Below are 15940 nucleotides of genomic sequence, written 5' to 3'. Positions count from 1 at the left end.
AGACAGGAGAGCAGGGTATTGCAGTAATCTCAACAAGATGATATAAAAGCATGCGGCAGCAACCTCCGTGTTTGCCTAAGAGAGAAATGGGCAGACTCTGGCTATATTTTTTCAGATGATAAAACACTATTTTAGTTATTTTTTTATATGTCGAATTAACTTGGGCTTAGAGTCAAACACAATGCCAAACTTCTTAACACTTTGTGAAGTTCAAAATTCTAGCAGTTTTGGTAAAAGTTTGTCTATAAGATTTTCAGGACCAATGACCAAGACTTCTATTTGAGACTGGTTAAGCCAAATTTTGCCCAGCTTTTTTAAAGTTTTGGGGTACTCAGCAAGAGGGCAGAAAGTTACATTATGTCCCCTTCCTCAGGTGAGGCAAGTGTTATGCAAAACAAATCCCAATAGATCAACCTACGAGTATTTTTTTTAAATGCTGGTTTTTATGATTGTTCTTGGACCTTTGCCTATAAAAAAATCAATAGTTTTGTTTAAGGAATTAACTTATTTTTTTACCACTAGAAAGCCCAAAATAATACACACTGTCCTTATAAAAAGCAAAATATTGACGTGTTGCATTTTTGTAGCCATCCCCTAATTATTTTTTTTATTGATATCACATTTTGGGCTGCTACCCATCGTGGCAGTTGCCGCACTTGCTCCTGTGCAAAGAGATAAAGAAGACTGCAGCTTTCTGCTCACTGAAGGGAAAAAAAACGAGACACTCCACTAGCGTTCATAGTAGCATCAATTTAAAAAAATGTTTGCGTTACTGACAAATTGGTTGAATGCAATCTCAAAGCAGTGCTCTAATGAATTTCTTGCAATTACATGTATTTCTGAAAAATGGGTTTTACAACACATATTTGGATTGAGAATGCTTACAGTCGCAGAATGTTTTATTTAATATGATAAAAGAAAATATGTCCATAGGATAATTAAAAATTGTCACTAACAATTTAGGCTAAATTGCTGCACAGAAATACAGTCAAAGGAAGAACTATTTTCAGATTGATTCCAAATTGATCACCACAATTAACTCTGGAGCTAAAATACATGTTTGGCTTCTCTGAATGAGTCCAACATTTTGTCTAGACATAACAAATGAACTCAAACTTTTTCTCTAGCTACTAACAATCTTGAGATACAGCATTAATTTTCCTTATTTTATATTTTTAAGTGTAAAGTCTTATCCTTTTTCTGAGATAGTATATTACCAGTATTTCATTTTATAATTGTATTTGTTTGTGTTCAATGTTGCTGCAGAAATGTTTAAAAATGTGGAAATGTAGAAGAATATAAAGTAACTTATATTATGGACGTAACCAGCCGGTTCTTGGGGAGTGCTAGAGCACCCCAAATTCAAACGAACCCCCCCAAAACTGTATCATCTTTTAACTTATTTTCCTTATTAAAGGACAGGATAGGTTTAAATATTATAAAATATTTTTAAAAAGTGTAACGAAAAATAAAAGTGAACAGCTCAGCGTCGGAAATACTCCAATGCCTTGTAATGGTTCAATCCATTTGATTCCTAGCACCGCTCCTCTTTGGCTCAAGTCTATTGAGGCTCCGGTGTATTATGGTGGGAGTATGTCTTTATGGATGCCCGAGTGCCATTATTCAATTTAAAAAAGGGATATTTAATTAATAAAATGGCCTTATTAAAAAAAATTCAATTGATAGAAATGACCTTTTAAAATAGAAAGCCTTTAGCAAATATTTTGTTTAAAACGTTATCATAATCAAATTTTACATGTTATATCTCTTAAAGTAAATTATGAAAATGTTTTAACCATCCAGACACCCTGGGTGCTAAGCACCCCCAAAACTCCTAAAATCCCCTGACATATGTTACAGATACATTCGATCTGCACATCTTTGTATTTTATATACGGAATGCAAAATTGTCCTAATTAGGACTGCAAAAGAAAATAACTTACCAAGACTCCATGTAAACAGGAAGAGGTGAAGCTGAGCATGCATCTTTGTCTTTGCACTTCTCTAAAGAAAGGCGAGGTGCATTATGAGGCCAGCATGTGTGCAATGCTTCCGTTGTGACTGTGAGGCGTTTCCTTAACAGGTGGTTTGTGACACTTTGTGTAAAAGTCCCGGAAACTTTCAAGATTCACTCGGCGGTCTGCAGTGTCAAAATAGGCACATTGAAATGAATGGCTTTTAGTCACGTACTTTTAAAAACCTTTTCTAAGAAGCCATTTAAAAATTGTATATTTTAAAATGATGTTAACACTTTCACTTCAAGTGTTAGGGACTTTTGTGTAGGAGAGTCAGATCTTGTGAAATGCTCTTCCTCTTTTGCGGTGTTCTATTTAAAAGCTAAAATCAGGGTTCGTACTTTTTTTTCATTGCCAGATTCAAGCACTTTTTAAGGACTTTCAAAGCCAATTTTCCAATTTCTCAAGTACCATTCAAAGAATAAATAATACATTATTGTTAAGAATAAAGATTATTGTTTGTTATCATTACTTTTACTGATCCCACCAACACTAACAATGTATTTAGGGTAGGAGCAAGATAAGGAAAGTAAATTACTCTAAAGTTTAAAAAGCTGTACAGAATTTGGAACTTAGTTACATTCTGCCACCATCCCCTGGCTTGTGTCATCATTGCAGCCTCAGTCAACTCATTCTTAGACGCGCTCGTATAAACTACTTTTTTGCCTTTTGGCACATATGTATTGGTTTATTTAATTTCATTCCTGGTCTATTATGTCAGACTGCTGAGAAAAATGGCAAAAATGTCAAGCATTAAAAGCACTTCACCCAAAATTCAAGCAATTTTCAAACCTTGAAAACACAACATTAAAATTCAAAAATTTTCAGGGATTTCAAGCATCCGAGCGACCCCTGTAAAATAGTCTAACACACATTGTGTGTGTGTTGATGGGTGAGGTTTTTCCAGGGACATTAAAATGTTTTACAGCATTTAAATAAATACAAAATCTGTTTCTATGTTTATGTGTGGTTTGGTTGGGATGTGTGAATACTGATACGTGATAATCAATTGGTACTGTTCCCGATAACAGCTTTATTTAAAATATCGTCCTTCCTCTAGTTGCACTTTTAGAATTAAAGAATCCTTAAGGCAGGTATGTAAAACATACCTTGGATGATTTAATCCGACCAGCCATACTTTTCTGAGTATGTCAAATAGGGGGTTTCTAGGTCATTTCTGTCAAAGGTATGATTTGTTTCAACTAAATGCAAACCAAACTGTTCTCTTTGACTGCTGGATGGCATTGTTGAGTTTGTATAGCGTGGTGAGTCGGTTCAAGTGTAATACATGAAAATAGTTTGTCAGCATTGTTTGTGAATAAGTGTGTTGTGTTTGTAGAAGATCCCTTGTCATCAATAATTATAATATGTAGAGTAAGTTACTAATGTTACTAATTAATAAACCATAATACTGAAAAACAAAGGTAAACATTTGCATTTGGCCTTTATTTATTGATCTGGCCGGCCTCAGAACAGAAAGTCTGGATCAGACCCCAGGCCAAACTGTGTTTGACATCTCTACCCTGAGAAAATATAACGTGATGAGATTTAGGGAAGTAAAATAATCATTCTTTGTTTAGATGTTTGATACCGCAGCATGGCGGCGCAGTGGTTAGCGCGTGTGCGGCACAGTTCTGAGGTTGTGAGATCAAACCTTCTTGTGTGGAGTTTGCATGTTCTCCCCATGCTTGCGTGGGTTTCCTCGGGCACTCCGGTTTCCTCCCACATTCCAAAAACATGCATGTCAGGTTAATTGGCCAGTCCAAATTGTCCCTAGGTGTGAATGAGCGAGTGACTTGAGCGAATGACTTGTCTGACTTTTTGTGTCCGGTGACTGGCTGGCAACCAGTCAGGGTGTCCCCAGCCCACTGCCCAAAGTTAGCTGGGATGGGCTCCAGCACCCCGGCAACCCTAATGAGGATAAGCGGTGCAGATAATGGAGGGATGGATGTTTGATACCACATTTTGTAAAACTGAAATTTATACCCAAATCTTAAGAATTAATTAAAAGTCATTAGCAGTGAAATTATTCTGTAAAATAGCTAAACATTTTACCAGCTATGCTCATTTGTTACTGGGTCGGGTCACTTTATTCGTCTAAGTAAATTGAACAGAATACATATAGACAGGAAAAACCTTCCACAGATTTAACACACTTAACCCCAAAAAACATAAAGGCTTTGCAGGTGTGAAAAAGACAAGATCGAGTAATTAGACTATTCATAATTATTCATTTTGAGATTCAAAGCCGACAAATATTTTGCAATCAAAAGTTCTAAAAAATTTGCTATAAAGAGGGGAAAAGGCATTGAAAATATATGGATGCCCAATAAGTGAAACTAAGTGTAACGGGACCCAGGTGGATGGTCTAGCTCCAGCTGGTGTTACACATTTGTTTTATATATTTTTGTTTTTGTTGTTGTTGTTGTTGTTCTACCTCATCTGCAAAATAGATAATACAACACCATTTACTTGTTGACATTAAGGATTATTTATTGAGCAAGTCTCATTAAATCACGTGAGATCACTTTTAACATCCATCCATCCATTATCTGCACCGCTTATCCTCAGTAGGGTCGCAGGGGCGCTGGAGCCCATCCCAGCCATCTCCGGGCTGTGCCGCACATGCGCTAACCACCACGGCGCCGTGCTGCCCCTCTTTTAACATATAAATACAAAATAACATTGCCATCAATTGGTACGTTTCTAGAATCGTTGAACAAAACAACATAACTGTACCTTCCAAAACAACAACTCACTTTTTGTTATTTGGTATCAAAATATACAAATGAATATCACAGTACACTTTTAAGTTAGTCCAGCATAACATAGCATACCTCACCCAAGGCCCTATTTGTTGCTTATGCCAACGGACGACTCACTCGTACTATTTCACTTTTTTGTAAACTTTACAGACATCACAAACAAGCTTTACAAACATATTTTCACATATTGTCATCCTCACAGTAAGTATGTTACCAGTATATACATCTCACCTGCAAAATAGATGATAAATGTCAGTCTCACACGACACATTTTACTTGTAGAAATTAAGGATGATTTATTGAGAAAGTCTCATTAAATCACATGAGGTCCCGTGAGACTTGGCCCAAGCACCCTTCTCTGACCTGTGAGACCATGCCATCTAGTGGTGATATACTGGTATTCCTCTTACCCCTTTCTGACATACAAAACTCAATACCCTGAAAAAAATAATAATACACTTCCCCTAACAGTCAAATACGGATTACACAAGATAAAAATCCCAAGATATAACATTTTAACTAGTCAGCTACCCTTGTTGCGCCACATAAGCACCAGCGTTAAGGTACTGATAGAACCTTATCGAAAACGTGACCCTGTTTTAAAGAGGGGGTGGCTGTACCATCTAAATATTGATACTATTGACATGAAGCAAGTACTTGGATCGGATCGACACTATTGTCCTGGGATCGATCCTTAACCCCTCCAATTTCCTCAAAGTGCAGCTAAGAGATGCAGATAACGCAGTCCTCTTTCTCACCCATCTTCCTCCGTTTATGCCTATAGTTGTGACAGGCACACTTTTAGCACCTCTTCCTTACTGGCTTGCTGCTGCATCTTGCTTGCCAGGCAGAAAAGAGGGCAAAATCTAGGCACGCACCCTTATCAGGAGCTAAAAATGACAGAGGCAAACTGGAAGCACAGCGCGGCATGAACTTTTTTCACCCACAGAAACGGACAATACTAGGTGTGGTAAAGTGGTCCGCTACTGTGGCAAATTTATATTAATACATGAAAATTGTTCACCCTTCAGAGAGCAACAGGCTGCAACCAAAAATTCAAATACTGTTACTGTTCCTGAACAAAAACCTGCAATTATGACAACAAAGCCAAAAGGGCTTGTTGGTTACAATGCTAATTTTTGTATTTGACTCGTAACTTTTGCTCTGTAGGTTTTAGATTAGGGGATGGTCTAATAATAGCCTGTAATGAGAATAATGACAAACCACAAGAGCAGGCATATCGGCGTCATTTTCATGCACTTTTTGGGTGAATTTTCTTTATTGCATGGTCCACAGAGTCAGATTGCCAAGAAACATGTCAATGGCAACAATTTCAAGCATTTTCAAGCACTTGACCCAAAATTCAAGCATTATCCTGACCTTAAAACACACCCTTAAAATTCAAGCTATCTTAAGGATTTCAAGCACCCGTACGACCCCAGATATGTTCTCTATGCTTTAGAAGACTTTTGAATCTTGAGTGAGAAGTCCACAACAGGACAGCCTTGAGTTATACAGCCCAGGGAGATGATGTCCACCCACGGAGAGAAATACTCAGTTAAGTTTTCAGGAGAGACACCGCCACTGGCTTCTATTGGCAAAGTTGGGAATTTTTGCTTCAGCGCAGCAGCTGCCACACGGAGAGCCTGTTGACAATCATAGTAATTTTAATGTTGATTTTTGCAAGGGGGGCGCTGCAAGTTGTTTTGTGTACCTTGGGCTCGAAATTGTCAAGCATAATTATGTCTGCTCCTACTCTAGCTGCCTCCATCGCCTCTTCGGTGCAGCGACACTCCACTTCGATCTTACTGCTAAAGCCACACACTGACCTGGCAGCTTTTACAGCCTAGAAAGCAGAAATTTCTAAGCATGTGGAGAGGAAGACGTTGACAACATGCATATATAAGATTACTGGGACAAATTATGGTTTGTTTTATTTTTTAAAAAATGTGTGCGTGTTTTTGTACGATTTTGTGCGTGTTAATGTACATGCTAATTTTTTTTAATGATAATTTTTACTGTTTATTTTTTGTTGGACTTCAAGTGTATGTTAAATCTGTAGCTGGTGAAGTGCAATAAATATTACAAGGTTCGATAACACAACTTACTACCTGTCTGTTCTTCTCAATTCAAATGACTCGAACATTTCTTATTCTTTGACACACCACAACTTACTTTTTAAGAGACAAAAATAGTCAATTTCCCTGGTAACAAGTTACTTTTACTATAGAGTAATTTGTTACTAACTCATTTACATTTTAAAAGAAGTAGTGAGTTACTATAACTAATTAATTTCTTAAAGTAACATGCCCAACACTGGTCATTTATCATTATCTACTGCGAGCAAAGCAAGGGTGTTTTCATTTGGGATGTAAGTATAAATATGTGTTTGTTTGTTTGTTTCCCTGTGTGTCTGTCCACCCGAGAAAAGGGAGAAGGCGTCGAGATATGACCACCATCTTTCACAGACAGTTAGGTAGGGTACTCTAGATGTGAAAATGCCCCCAAATGTTGACTTATGACTTTTGGTTTGGTAGACTCAGCATTTTTTTCATCAAAATAGCGCGAGAAGACTGAACAGCTGCTTTTCAACTTCCAGTAAATGTAAATGTAATTGGTCTGCATTTATATAGCGCTCTTCAAGTCAATGACGACCTCCCAAAGCGCTTTCCTTTTTTTTTTTCCATGGATTCTTTGAAACTTTAGGTTAATGTTTGTCAAAGAATATGTAGACAATTACACATTTTGGCTGTTTGTACCTTTATTTCAGGATTTTAGTCTCCATCTGGACTCAGTCTTACTGTTGGGGTTTTTTCATTCTTGTGTTCCAATGACCATGCCCAAAAGGAAAATGGCACCCAAAAGTGGTTTATTCTAAATCTATTTAAAGCATTAGAAAATGTTTAGAATAGGGGCTGCAACTAACGATTATTTTAATAATCGGTGAATCAGTCGATTCTTTTTTCGATTCATCGATGCATTGGATTTTTAAAAAACACACTTAATTTCCTCCACTCTATTCAAACATTGCAGTTTGGGGCAGATAGAAAAGCACTGAACTAAACAACAAAATATTATATAATATAAAACATGCTAAATAACTTTAATAACAAACAAAAATACATACAAATGTATGCTATAAGACTGCAAATATGTAAAATACTATTTTCCAACCACCTTATCAAAAGATGACAATAAATTTGGACTCATCATTCAAAACAAAAATGAAAAAGATATACATTTCAATTTATGTGTACATTTTTTATAAATATAAAAATGTAAACCCAATTTTTAAAATGTTGTCAACAAATTCTGCATGCCCACCTCTGTGATGCTTCCTGAGGCCCATACATGGTTATCCTTCAGCATGACCATTCCACTCAAGTCCTGCCTGTGCATGGACACGTCACCAACCACAATGGCATATTTTTCCACAAGGCGGAAGCCAGGCGTTGTCTTACGCGTGCCCGCTACTTCTCCGTGCCATCCTGCTGCTTTTGCCATTCCCCGGAGTTCCGAACATCGGGTGGCGATCCCCGAGGCCCGGGCGAGACAGTTCAGGGCCGGCCTTTCGCCCAGCAGGACGCATCGGGCCGGCCCTCGCACAACAGCAGTTAGTGTGGCAGGATCAGGGCCTATGGTTTGAATCAAATAGGATACGGTCAGCAGTGGACTGTCAGTGCCTGCAAGGCCTTCTCTGCTGGCCTATAATTTATCCAAACCATGTGATGTTAATTACATGTTGTCCATAAATACTTATTAAATGATTCCAAACTGTCTGCCAGCTATTTTCATTGCTTTTCCACTGGTTGCGCTGCGTCCAGATGGTTGCTTTAATAATCAAGTATTAAGCCCTAGGGTCAGGAGCCTTTTTCACCCAAAGAGCCATTATAGCAAAATATTTGGCCACATAGTATATTTCGAGATCAAATCCGGCAAAACCACCAAATCTGCTCTCCATAAGAAAACTGGTTTCCAAGCGCATTTTATTTTACTTTGTAATGTTAGATGATTTGATAACAATCATGAAATAGGAATAATGCCAGAGCCTGTGTCCCATATCAACAAATACTGTAGACCACTTTAAACCTTTCTCCCTCTAGCACTTACTTAAGATCGTTGAGGCTCATTTTGACCTTCATTTTTGTCCAAATAAATGGTTTCAAAACATGAGCTTTTTTTGTAAAAATGTCACAAAATACTACAAACGAGGGTACTGACGTATCAAACTTCAGTGTAGACGGCGCTAGGCAGAGAGAAGTGGGTACGTGTGTTATGTGCATAGCTTATGCCAGGTTCGACTCTCAGCTTTAGCTTTCGAAGGCGACAGAAAATAACTTATTGATGAAACTAAAACGCACAGATAATCTGTTCAATGGAGTAATTAAAATTTTATTGAGGAAAAAAAGGATGATGTATTTTGTGCACAAAAGAAAAATATTTTTTGCCGAGTATTATGTGACTACATTCCTATTTGATGCAGTTTTTTAGGTTATTATTAACGCTTTTTTTAATGTGTGCCGCAGCTGTAGGTGCAGTAAATGTTTTATAACCATAAAATCGTTATTGAGGGTTGGATTGATTCAGATGTAGCACTACTGAAGGCCAAGGTGTGAAATTTACAGCCTTACCACAGGATTCACATCATTAATAAAAACAAGTATTATACATAAAATAATTGTAGTGTTCTCTAATAATTAGATCAATTCAACACTGACCCATTTGTTCTCCATCGTGATAAATCCATTCCACGGTACAGCCAACCTCAGAGAACACGGCTGTGAAGAAGGGACTTCCTGCCAAGATACTGCCTGGACTTTTACACAACAAGCTTGCCTCCACCATCTTTTCCCCCACACAGACTCCTGCAGGGTCAAAGTTAGGCGTGTCCTCAGCTAGCCAAGCCTTTGCTAGCTGCGTCAACGTTTGAGGTGGAATCATGTGGGCTGGATTGTGTATGGAAGGCACCATTCTGTAAAATGCATTTAAAAACCAAGGAAATAGTAATTGAAATAAAAATAATCAAATTGTCAAGTTGTGAATTTTCCGAGTACATCTTTGAGGAAAAACTGACATATGTTTGTTTATTCGAGTACAGCCTTTTTGTTTATTCGTTTTTGATGGTTGATCGATAGGTTTGTTGACACACAGGCCCCCAAGTTAAGTGAAAACGCATACAGAGATTAAGGTCCTAGTCAGACTGCCAGCTGTCCAGCTTCATATTTGGGTTATTCCTTTCATTTTCTGGTGATTTGTGCATGGAGCTGTAGGTTTTTATGTTTAATAATAAAAGAAGTTAAAATGATACTTGAACAGTTTTTATTCACAGTTGTGGTTCAGTAGTTCTAAAATAAAATAAATGAACTACTTAAGACCTAAACATTTGTTTAGCTTGTAAGCTAAATGACTTGTGTTTAATAATTACATTAGCCTAACTTTGGGTTTATTTATTGTGGGATATTTCAGAGGTATCCTCATGGAAGTCAAAAATATATTCTTTAACATATATTTATTTTCACACAACATGTTTATTCTTTGTGCGTGAATAAACTGCTCCAACGATCGCAATAAATATTCGCTTGATAAAAATGTGCCACTTCCGACCAAGAGGATCATTACCCAAAGGGAGCTGACATTATTGTCCGCCATCTTGCTGAATGCTAACCTTAAAAACCTTTGGGGTTTTTTTCCGTTTTTTTCCCTTTTGTATACATATTATTTACTCACAAGCACAGCCACTCCTTCTCTAGCATGTCAACCCGTAACTCCAGACTTTCTACCATAGATACCTCCAAACTGTAATTCAACCTTTCCTTTCATCGTTGGTTAACTCAAGGCTTACACATCAACCTTCCTTTTAGTCATCATCCTTCCAATCTCCTCTTTCTTCCACTCAGTCACTTTACTTCCACATCCTCTCACCTTTAGTGACCCTATAACTAGGGTTTGCGAGACCTTTCGGTCTCTCGCCGTCCTTTCTTTGCCTCGCTGTCTCTTAGGTGCTTGGGTTCTGAGGTGCTTCACTTGTTTGGGTGTCTGGGCATTTAGGTTGGCCATGGTCCGTTTTTTTGTGATTTTTGATACTTTTTCCTTTTTTTCTTTTCTTTGTTTTTGTGTATGTATTTGTCTTGCTGTCGGTCACCTCTCTCGAGGGATATGACAAGAGTAGATAGATAGATAAAAAAATATTTTTCATTATTTCTTATTTCACAATTAATTCAGAAAAGGTTTTGAAAATAGTGAAAAAAATTGTTCCACTGTAAGATAATTTGGCTCATTTTAATTATTATTTTCATTATTTTTCCTTGTCTCTCCTTTTTTAAGTATCTTGCTTGTATTTCCTTTTTCATTTTTTAATTCCCTCTTTTTCTTTTTTTTTCTTTTTTAATTTTATTCTTTTCCTTTTTTCATATTTTTCCTTTATCCTTTTTCACCTTTTCCTCTTCTTCTCTTTACTTTTTTAAAAACGGTTTTCTTTTTCCATTTTTCTGGAAAAGATAAGCAAAAAAAAGAAAGAAAATTATATTGTGTTTTGGTCACATTGAGTCCCCGTTGTTTGTATTATTCCTAGTGCTTTTCAGTACTTGTTTTCGGTTGCACAATGCCATACACATATAGTAATCAAATACTACACCCTGTGCCTTTAACATTAGATATGCTGTACGAGGACTATGGGATAAATTTTCAATGGTGTTTGTCATTATAATTAAAATGTAACTAACCATGAAAAACAATTAAATGACACGTTCACTTACTTTCTTGGGACCTTCAGATGTTCCTTTGCATTGACTGAATGCTTCAACTACCGAAAAATGTCATGTGGAATTTGACCCTTTAGTGCATGTTGGAATGTTTATGTCTAGCAAAGAGCATGTGTTGCAATCCCTAAAACAAGAGACCAAATCTTTTCAGATACCGATTAGTCATTAAAGTCAATACCACATACCATACCATTAGCATATCAAATTTCCTTTCCATCGGATAGAATTTAATATAATAAATACCTTGAAATTCCCCAAAATACACTACCTTAACTCATTCAATGCCAAACGTTTTTTAAAGGTCTACAGAAAACTCAGTTCCTTTGCTATACAGCTATATGCTTTTAACTTTTACCATCGTTTAGTAAAAACAGTTGAGCTTTGCTGAGTTTCTCAAAAATACTAATTTCTAAGAAAAACAACTTTTTTTGTGAAAGGATGTTTTTCAAGCAGAACTCTCACTTTGGTGCTTTTTTTCTTAAATTTGTATTCCCTTCCATTTCTAAACAATGATTTCCATAAACACAAGGGCACCTTGCTTGTAAGATATCATTTTATCACAAGAACACTGAACCTGCAGTTGTTTTGGGACAAAGGAGGCTGAGGCTTGATTCCTGGCTCCTCTGAGTTCTACGCCGAAGTGTCTTTGGGCAAGCCACTGAACCCTTATACCCCCCGATATGCATGGCTGACTATGCTATTAGTGTTTGAGTGTGTGTATGAATGGGGTAAGTGTGAAAAGTATTGTAAAAGGCTCTGGAGGCCCTCAGTAACTTTTCAGAAATCTGGACAGATTTGGTAAACTGAAAATGTTTAAGGGCCGACTATTCAGCCTGGCATTCTATGAACAGTCTTTCATATATTCCACCTTTGAGAAAGGTTTCCAGTGCTTGGCGATGAGCGTCACGACCTCGTAACTTGCCTTTGTAGCATTTTCATTTAACATGCAGGGTCTCGTCAAAAAGTGCTTCCAGTAGCTTCACTTTTTTACAGCAATCGTTTCCAATTGGCTTTTTGTAGTCAGAATCTTTTGTCTGGAAGTGCCTCTTGAGGTTCCATTCTTCAAAACCAGCCTGAGTCTCTTAGCAAACTAGGCAGACGCCAGTGTTTCAGATTTTGGTGAAAAAATACTCCAATTTCAAATTGTCCTGGAAGCGGCGGCCCTCTCAGTCAACTCTCCTTTCTTTTTATGACGCCATGTAGGAAATGGGGTTGGTTAAATTGTCACAGAAAGCCAAGGGCAAGGTGGCCCAAAGGGCTACTGCCATCATCTCTTGAATTTTTTTTTTTGTACAAATGTGTTATATGCTGCGATCAACATTACTGGTGGGCTGCATATTATCAATTTATTGCAGAGGCAACATAATAATTCGTAATCTAATGCATAAAAGCAAGTGAGCCGTTTGAGAGCTCTCTTTAATGAGTTGAGCCGAAAAAGCGGGTTCTCTAAAAAGAGACGGACTTCCTTTCACTACATCAAACCGCTCGCTTCGTTAGGGTTTGTTCTTTATAATATACTGCTAATAAGCAACACTAAATTTGCTAAGGGAAGATTTGAAAGAACTAAGAAAGATGCTATTAGACGAAAAACGAAAAAACGATATCGAGATAGAGGCTACCGCGGCGAACTCGTTTGACTTGATAGATTTGCCATTTTGTGATAGTCGGTGTATACTGGATGGTACCCGTCATTGACAAAGTTGTGTTTTTCCGTACAGATTTTCTCGAACGTCGTACACCTCTTAAAATGTATAATAAATGTACTTTGTACAGCAAAAACGTACAGGTTAACAGGTATGGGCCGCAGGCTGGTAAAATGTGATCACTGGCTGCAACTGGCCTCCGGGGACTGGACTTTATACATGCCGGATTTTTTTTTTCTTTCTTTTTTCCTTTTACTTTCTCTCCATTCTCACTATTTATTTATTGTTTTCTTTCTTTCTCTTTACCTCTCTCACTTTTGTTCTCATTCTCACACTTTCTCTCGTTTTTCTTTTTTACTTTCTTTATTTTTTTCTTCCTTCCTTTTTCTCTCTATCTCTCCCATTCTCTCTTTTTCTCTTTCTTTATTCCTTCATTTTCTCTCTCTCTCTCTCTTTCTCTTCCTCACTCCTCCTTCCTCCCTCCCTCTTTCTTGTTCTTTATTTCCTTTTAATCTACTAGTCTGAACCCCCCTTCCTGTTGTTCTTTTACCCCTACTATGTTTCCCCCAAGCTAGAAATGACTTCGACTCCCCCGCTCTATGCGTACGCCCCCAGTCACCTAATCTCAGGATTGGTTTCATCGAGTGCCGCGCAATCGCGCAGTGATGACGTCACAGACGCAAGAACAGGAGCTGGGGCGTCCACCAGCACGATCTGGACCAGGAAGTGAAAGGATACGCATGGAGGGCGTGTTTTTAGCTTCCCGGCTATGTTTTATTTTCAATAAAACGGTCCTCCTTGGGTGAACTAATGGGAGACGTGGCGAGGACCAAGCGGCGGGAGCAGCTAAAGCGCTGGGCCGGTTCTTCTACGGACAAAGCCTCGGCTGTGCCCCGGCGAAGATGGCGAGGCGAAAGCGCGGAAAGAGGAACCGAGGAGCCGGAGGCCGAGATGCAGCAGCCGATGGCTGAGCAGCGGAACATTACGAGGAGCGATGAAAGCCCACTCCTCAAGAGAAGGTAAATACTTTATAAGCTTTTTGGGTGAACAGTTTCACACAAATTGCCAGAAAGTTTCTTGTTTGCATAGCCCTAAATCCCAAAATGAAGTGGACCTGTGTGGGTGGACTGCTAATCTGGCACAACGGGTTATTTTTATGCTTGTTATCTTTATACGTATCAGTTTCACCAAACAAATGAGTTATTTAATGCTCTGCTTTCATACGTTTTCCCCATGAAATACCTGTTAAGAAAAACATTATTTTTTTGCTTGTGACAGTTGTGGTTGTACCCAACCACCCGTTCCTACTACGACACACATCATGTTGAATGCAAGCTCTGTACCATTTGAGACAGACTCACCATTCATAAAACAAACAATGACATTAACATTATTTAACAGTAGCTGGTAGCGATACTGGTTATCCGAATAGGTGCCAATTCTAGCCCATTTCATACCAGTCAACTGATTGGCTGCAGCGTGCATGATGCCCGGAAAGCACAGAGAAAAAGAAAGATGGACATACCTGTCAACCTCCACGGCTCCCTGCCCTTACAAACTGTCGTATTTTCCCTTACAAAATACAAAATAATCTTACACCATATTTTTTTTCAAACGTGTTTATTTATGTAGTTTTAAAATGTTATATTGTACTTCCATCCATCCATTATCTGCACCGCTTATCCTCAGTAGGGTTGCGCAGGTGCTGGAGCCCATCCCAGCTGTCTTGGCACAGTGGGCAGGGGACATCCTGAACTGGTTGCCATCCAGTCGCAGGGCACACGGACAGACAAGGCACTCGCTCATTCACACCTTTGGACAATTTGGACCGGCCAATTAACCTGACATGCATGTTTTTGGAATGTGGGATTAAACCGGAGTGCTCGGAAGGAACCCACGCAGGCTCTTGGAGAACATGAAATCTCCACACAGGAGGTTTGATCTCATGACCTCAGAACTGTGCCGCACACGCGCTAACCACTGCTGCTCCGCCGTGCTGACCTATATTGTACGTGTGTTTCGTTATATCATATACAGTATATTGTTGATTAACATTTTGTTATGAGATACTGAGTTGCTTGACATGAATGAGGTTTATTATAAAAAAAAAGTTCAAGAATAAAGTAGCTTGGACGTTCACTGTAGAAGGAAAAAATACATGCAAATATAATTAAGTAGAAAAATACATTTTCTTATTCAAATTATGAATTCATTTTCTGTATTCAATTATTGTTGGTAATATACTGATTAAAGGGATAACCACAAACCTGTCTTTTTTCATTTTTCCCTTTTATACTTCCTTTTTTTCTTAACTTCTTTATATAACATAATAATTCGTATTATAATGCATCAAAGCAAATGAGCTTTTAATGAGTTGAGCCGAAAAACCCGGTTCTCTAAAAAGAGACAGACTTCCTTTCACTACACAACTCGAACTCGTTTGACTTGATTGATTTGCCGTTTCGTGATAGTCTGTGTATACCGGATGGTACCCATGATTGAAAAATTTGCGTTTTTCCGTACAGATTTTCTTGTACGACGTACACGTCTTAAAATGCATAATAAACGTACTTTGTAGGGCAAAAACTTACAGGTTGACAGGTATGCATGGAACACATGAAATTAAAAAAAGTAAAGAGAGAGAGAGAGAGAACCCAGCCGGGCGGACCCGACATAATGTTTGACATTTAGGCCCGGTCCTGTTTCGAAATTCTGGTTCGGGCCCGGTCCCAAGATCTTACCTCACCCACGTCACC

The 15940-nt window shown here is 38.2% G+C and overlaps 3 protein-coding genes across 5 annotated transcripts in view; 1 reads left to right on the top strand and 2 right to left on the bottom strand.

Annotated features, from left to right (window-relative positions):
- The window catches only part of LOC148361819 (integrin alpha-M), a 61047-nt gene extending 55889 nt beyond the window's left edge, over positions 1-5158 (bottom strand). For both annotated transcript variants that reach the window (XM_088342621.1, XM_088342622.1), the window contains exons 1-2: positions 5012-5158; positions 1944-2140 (exon numbers count right to left, since the gene is read on the bottom strand). In XM_088342621.1, the coding sequence (XP_088198747.1) occupies positions 1944-1986 (43 nt within the window). In that variant the 5' untranslated portion in view covers positions 1987-2140; positions 5012-5158. The remainder of the gene's footprint in view (positions 1-1943; positions 2141-5011) is intronic.
- An 868-nt stretch (positions 5159-6026) lies between these two features.
- Positions 6027-9751, bottom strand: LOC148361818 (nicotinate-nucleotide pyrophosphorylase [carboxylating]-like). The gene is made up of 4 exons (XM_088343200.1): positions 9499-9751; positions 8105-8415; positions 6495-6626; positions 6027-6426 (listed from the first exon to the last, which is right to left on the bottom strand). The coding sequence occupies exons 1-4, from the start codon at positions 9749-9751 to the stop codon at positions 6232-6234; spliced, it is 891 nt and encodes a 296-aa protein (XP_088199326.1). The 3' UTR covers positions 6027-6231.
- Positions 9752-13842: 4091 nt separating this feature from the next.
- ppp1r12c (protein phosphatase 1, regulatory subunit 12C) overlaps positions 13843-15940 on the top strand; it is a 31238-nt gene continuing 29140 nt past the window's right edge. Inside the window, exon 1 of one of the 2 annotated variants that reach the window (XM_088342612.1) lies at positions 13843-14203. In XM_088342612.1, coding sequence (XP_088198738.1) covers positions 13995-14203 — 209 coding nt within the window. In that variant the 5' untranslated portion in view covers positions 13843-13994. The remainder of the gene's footprint in view (positions 14204-15940) is intronic. The other variant, XM_088342611.1, reaches the window with a different exon arrangement.

This window comes from Urocampus carinirostris, chromosome 8 (assembly GCF_059441175.1).
Source record: "Urocampus carinirostris isolate Australia breed hairy pipefish chromosome 8, RoL_Ucar_1.0, whole genome shotgun sequence".
Classification (NCBI taxonomy): Eukaryota; Metazoa; Chordata; class Actinopteri; order Syngnathiformes; family Syngnathidae; genus Urocampus; species Urocampus carinirostris.
The sequence above is the reverse complement of the archived record's forward strand: the minus strand, read 5'-3'. Positions and strand labels throughout refer to the sequence as shown.

Bases quoted from the DNA above. Each gene is read 5' to 3' on its own strand.
- LOC148361818 (XM_088343200.1), bottom strand. From the start codon at position 9,751: ATGGTGCCTTCCATACACAATCCAGCCCACATGATTCCACCTCAAACG. The intron at 6,627-8,104 runs GTGGGCATGCAG...TCTGCTTTCTAG, and splicing joins CCTCAGGAAGCATCACAGAG to GCTGTAAAAGCTGCCAGGTC. The intron at 6,427-6,494 runs GTACACAAAACA...GATTGTCAACAG, and splicing joins TTGACAATTTCGAGCCCAAG to GCTCTCCGTGTGGCAGCTGC.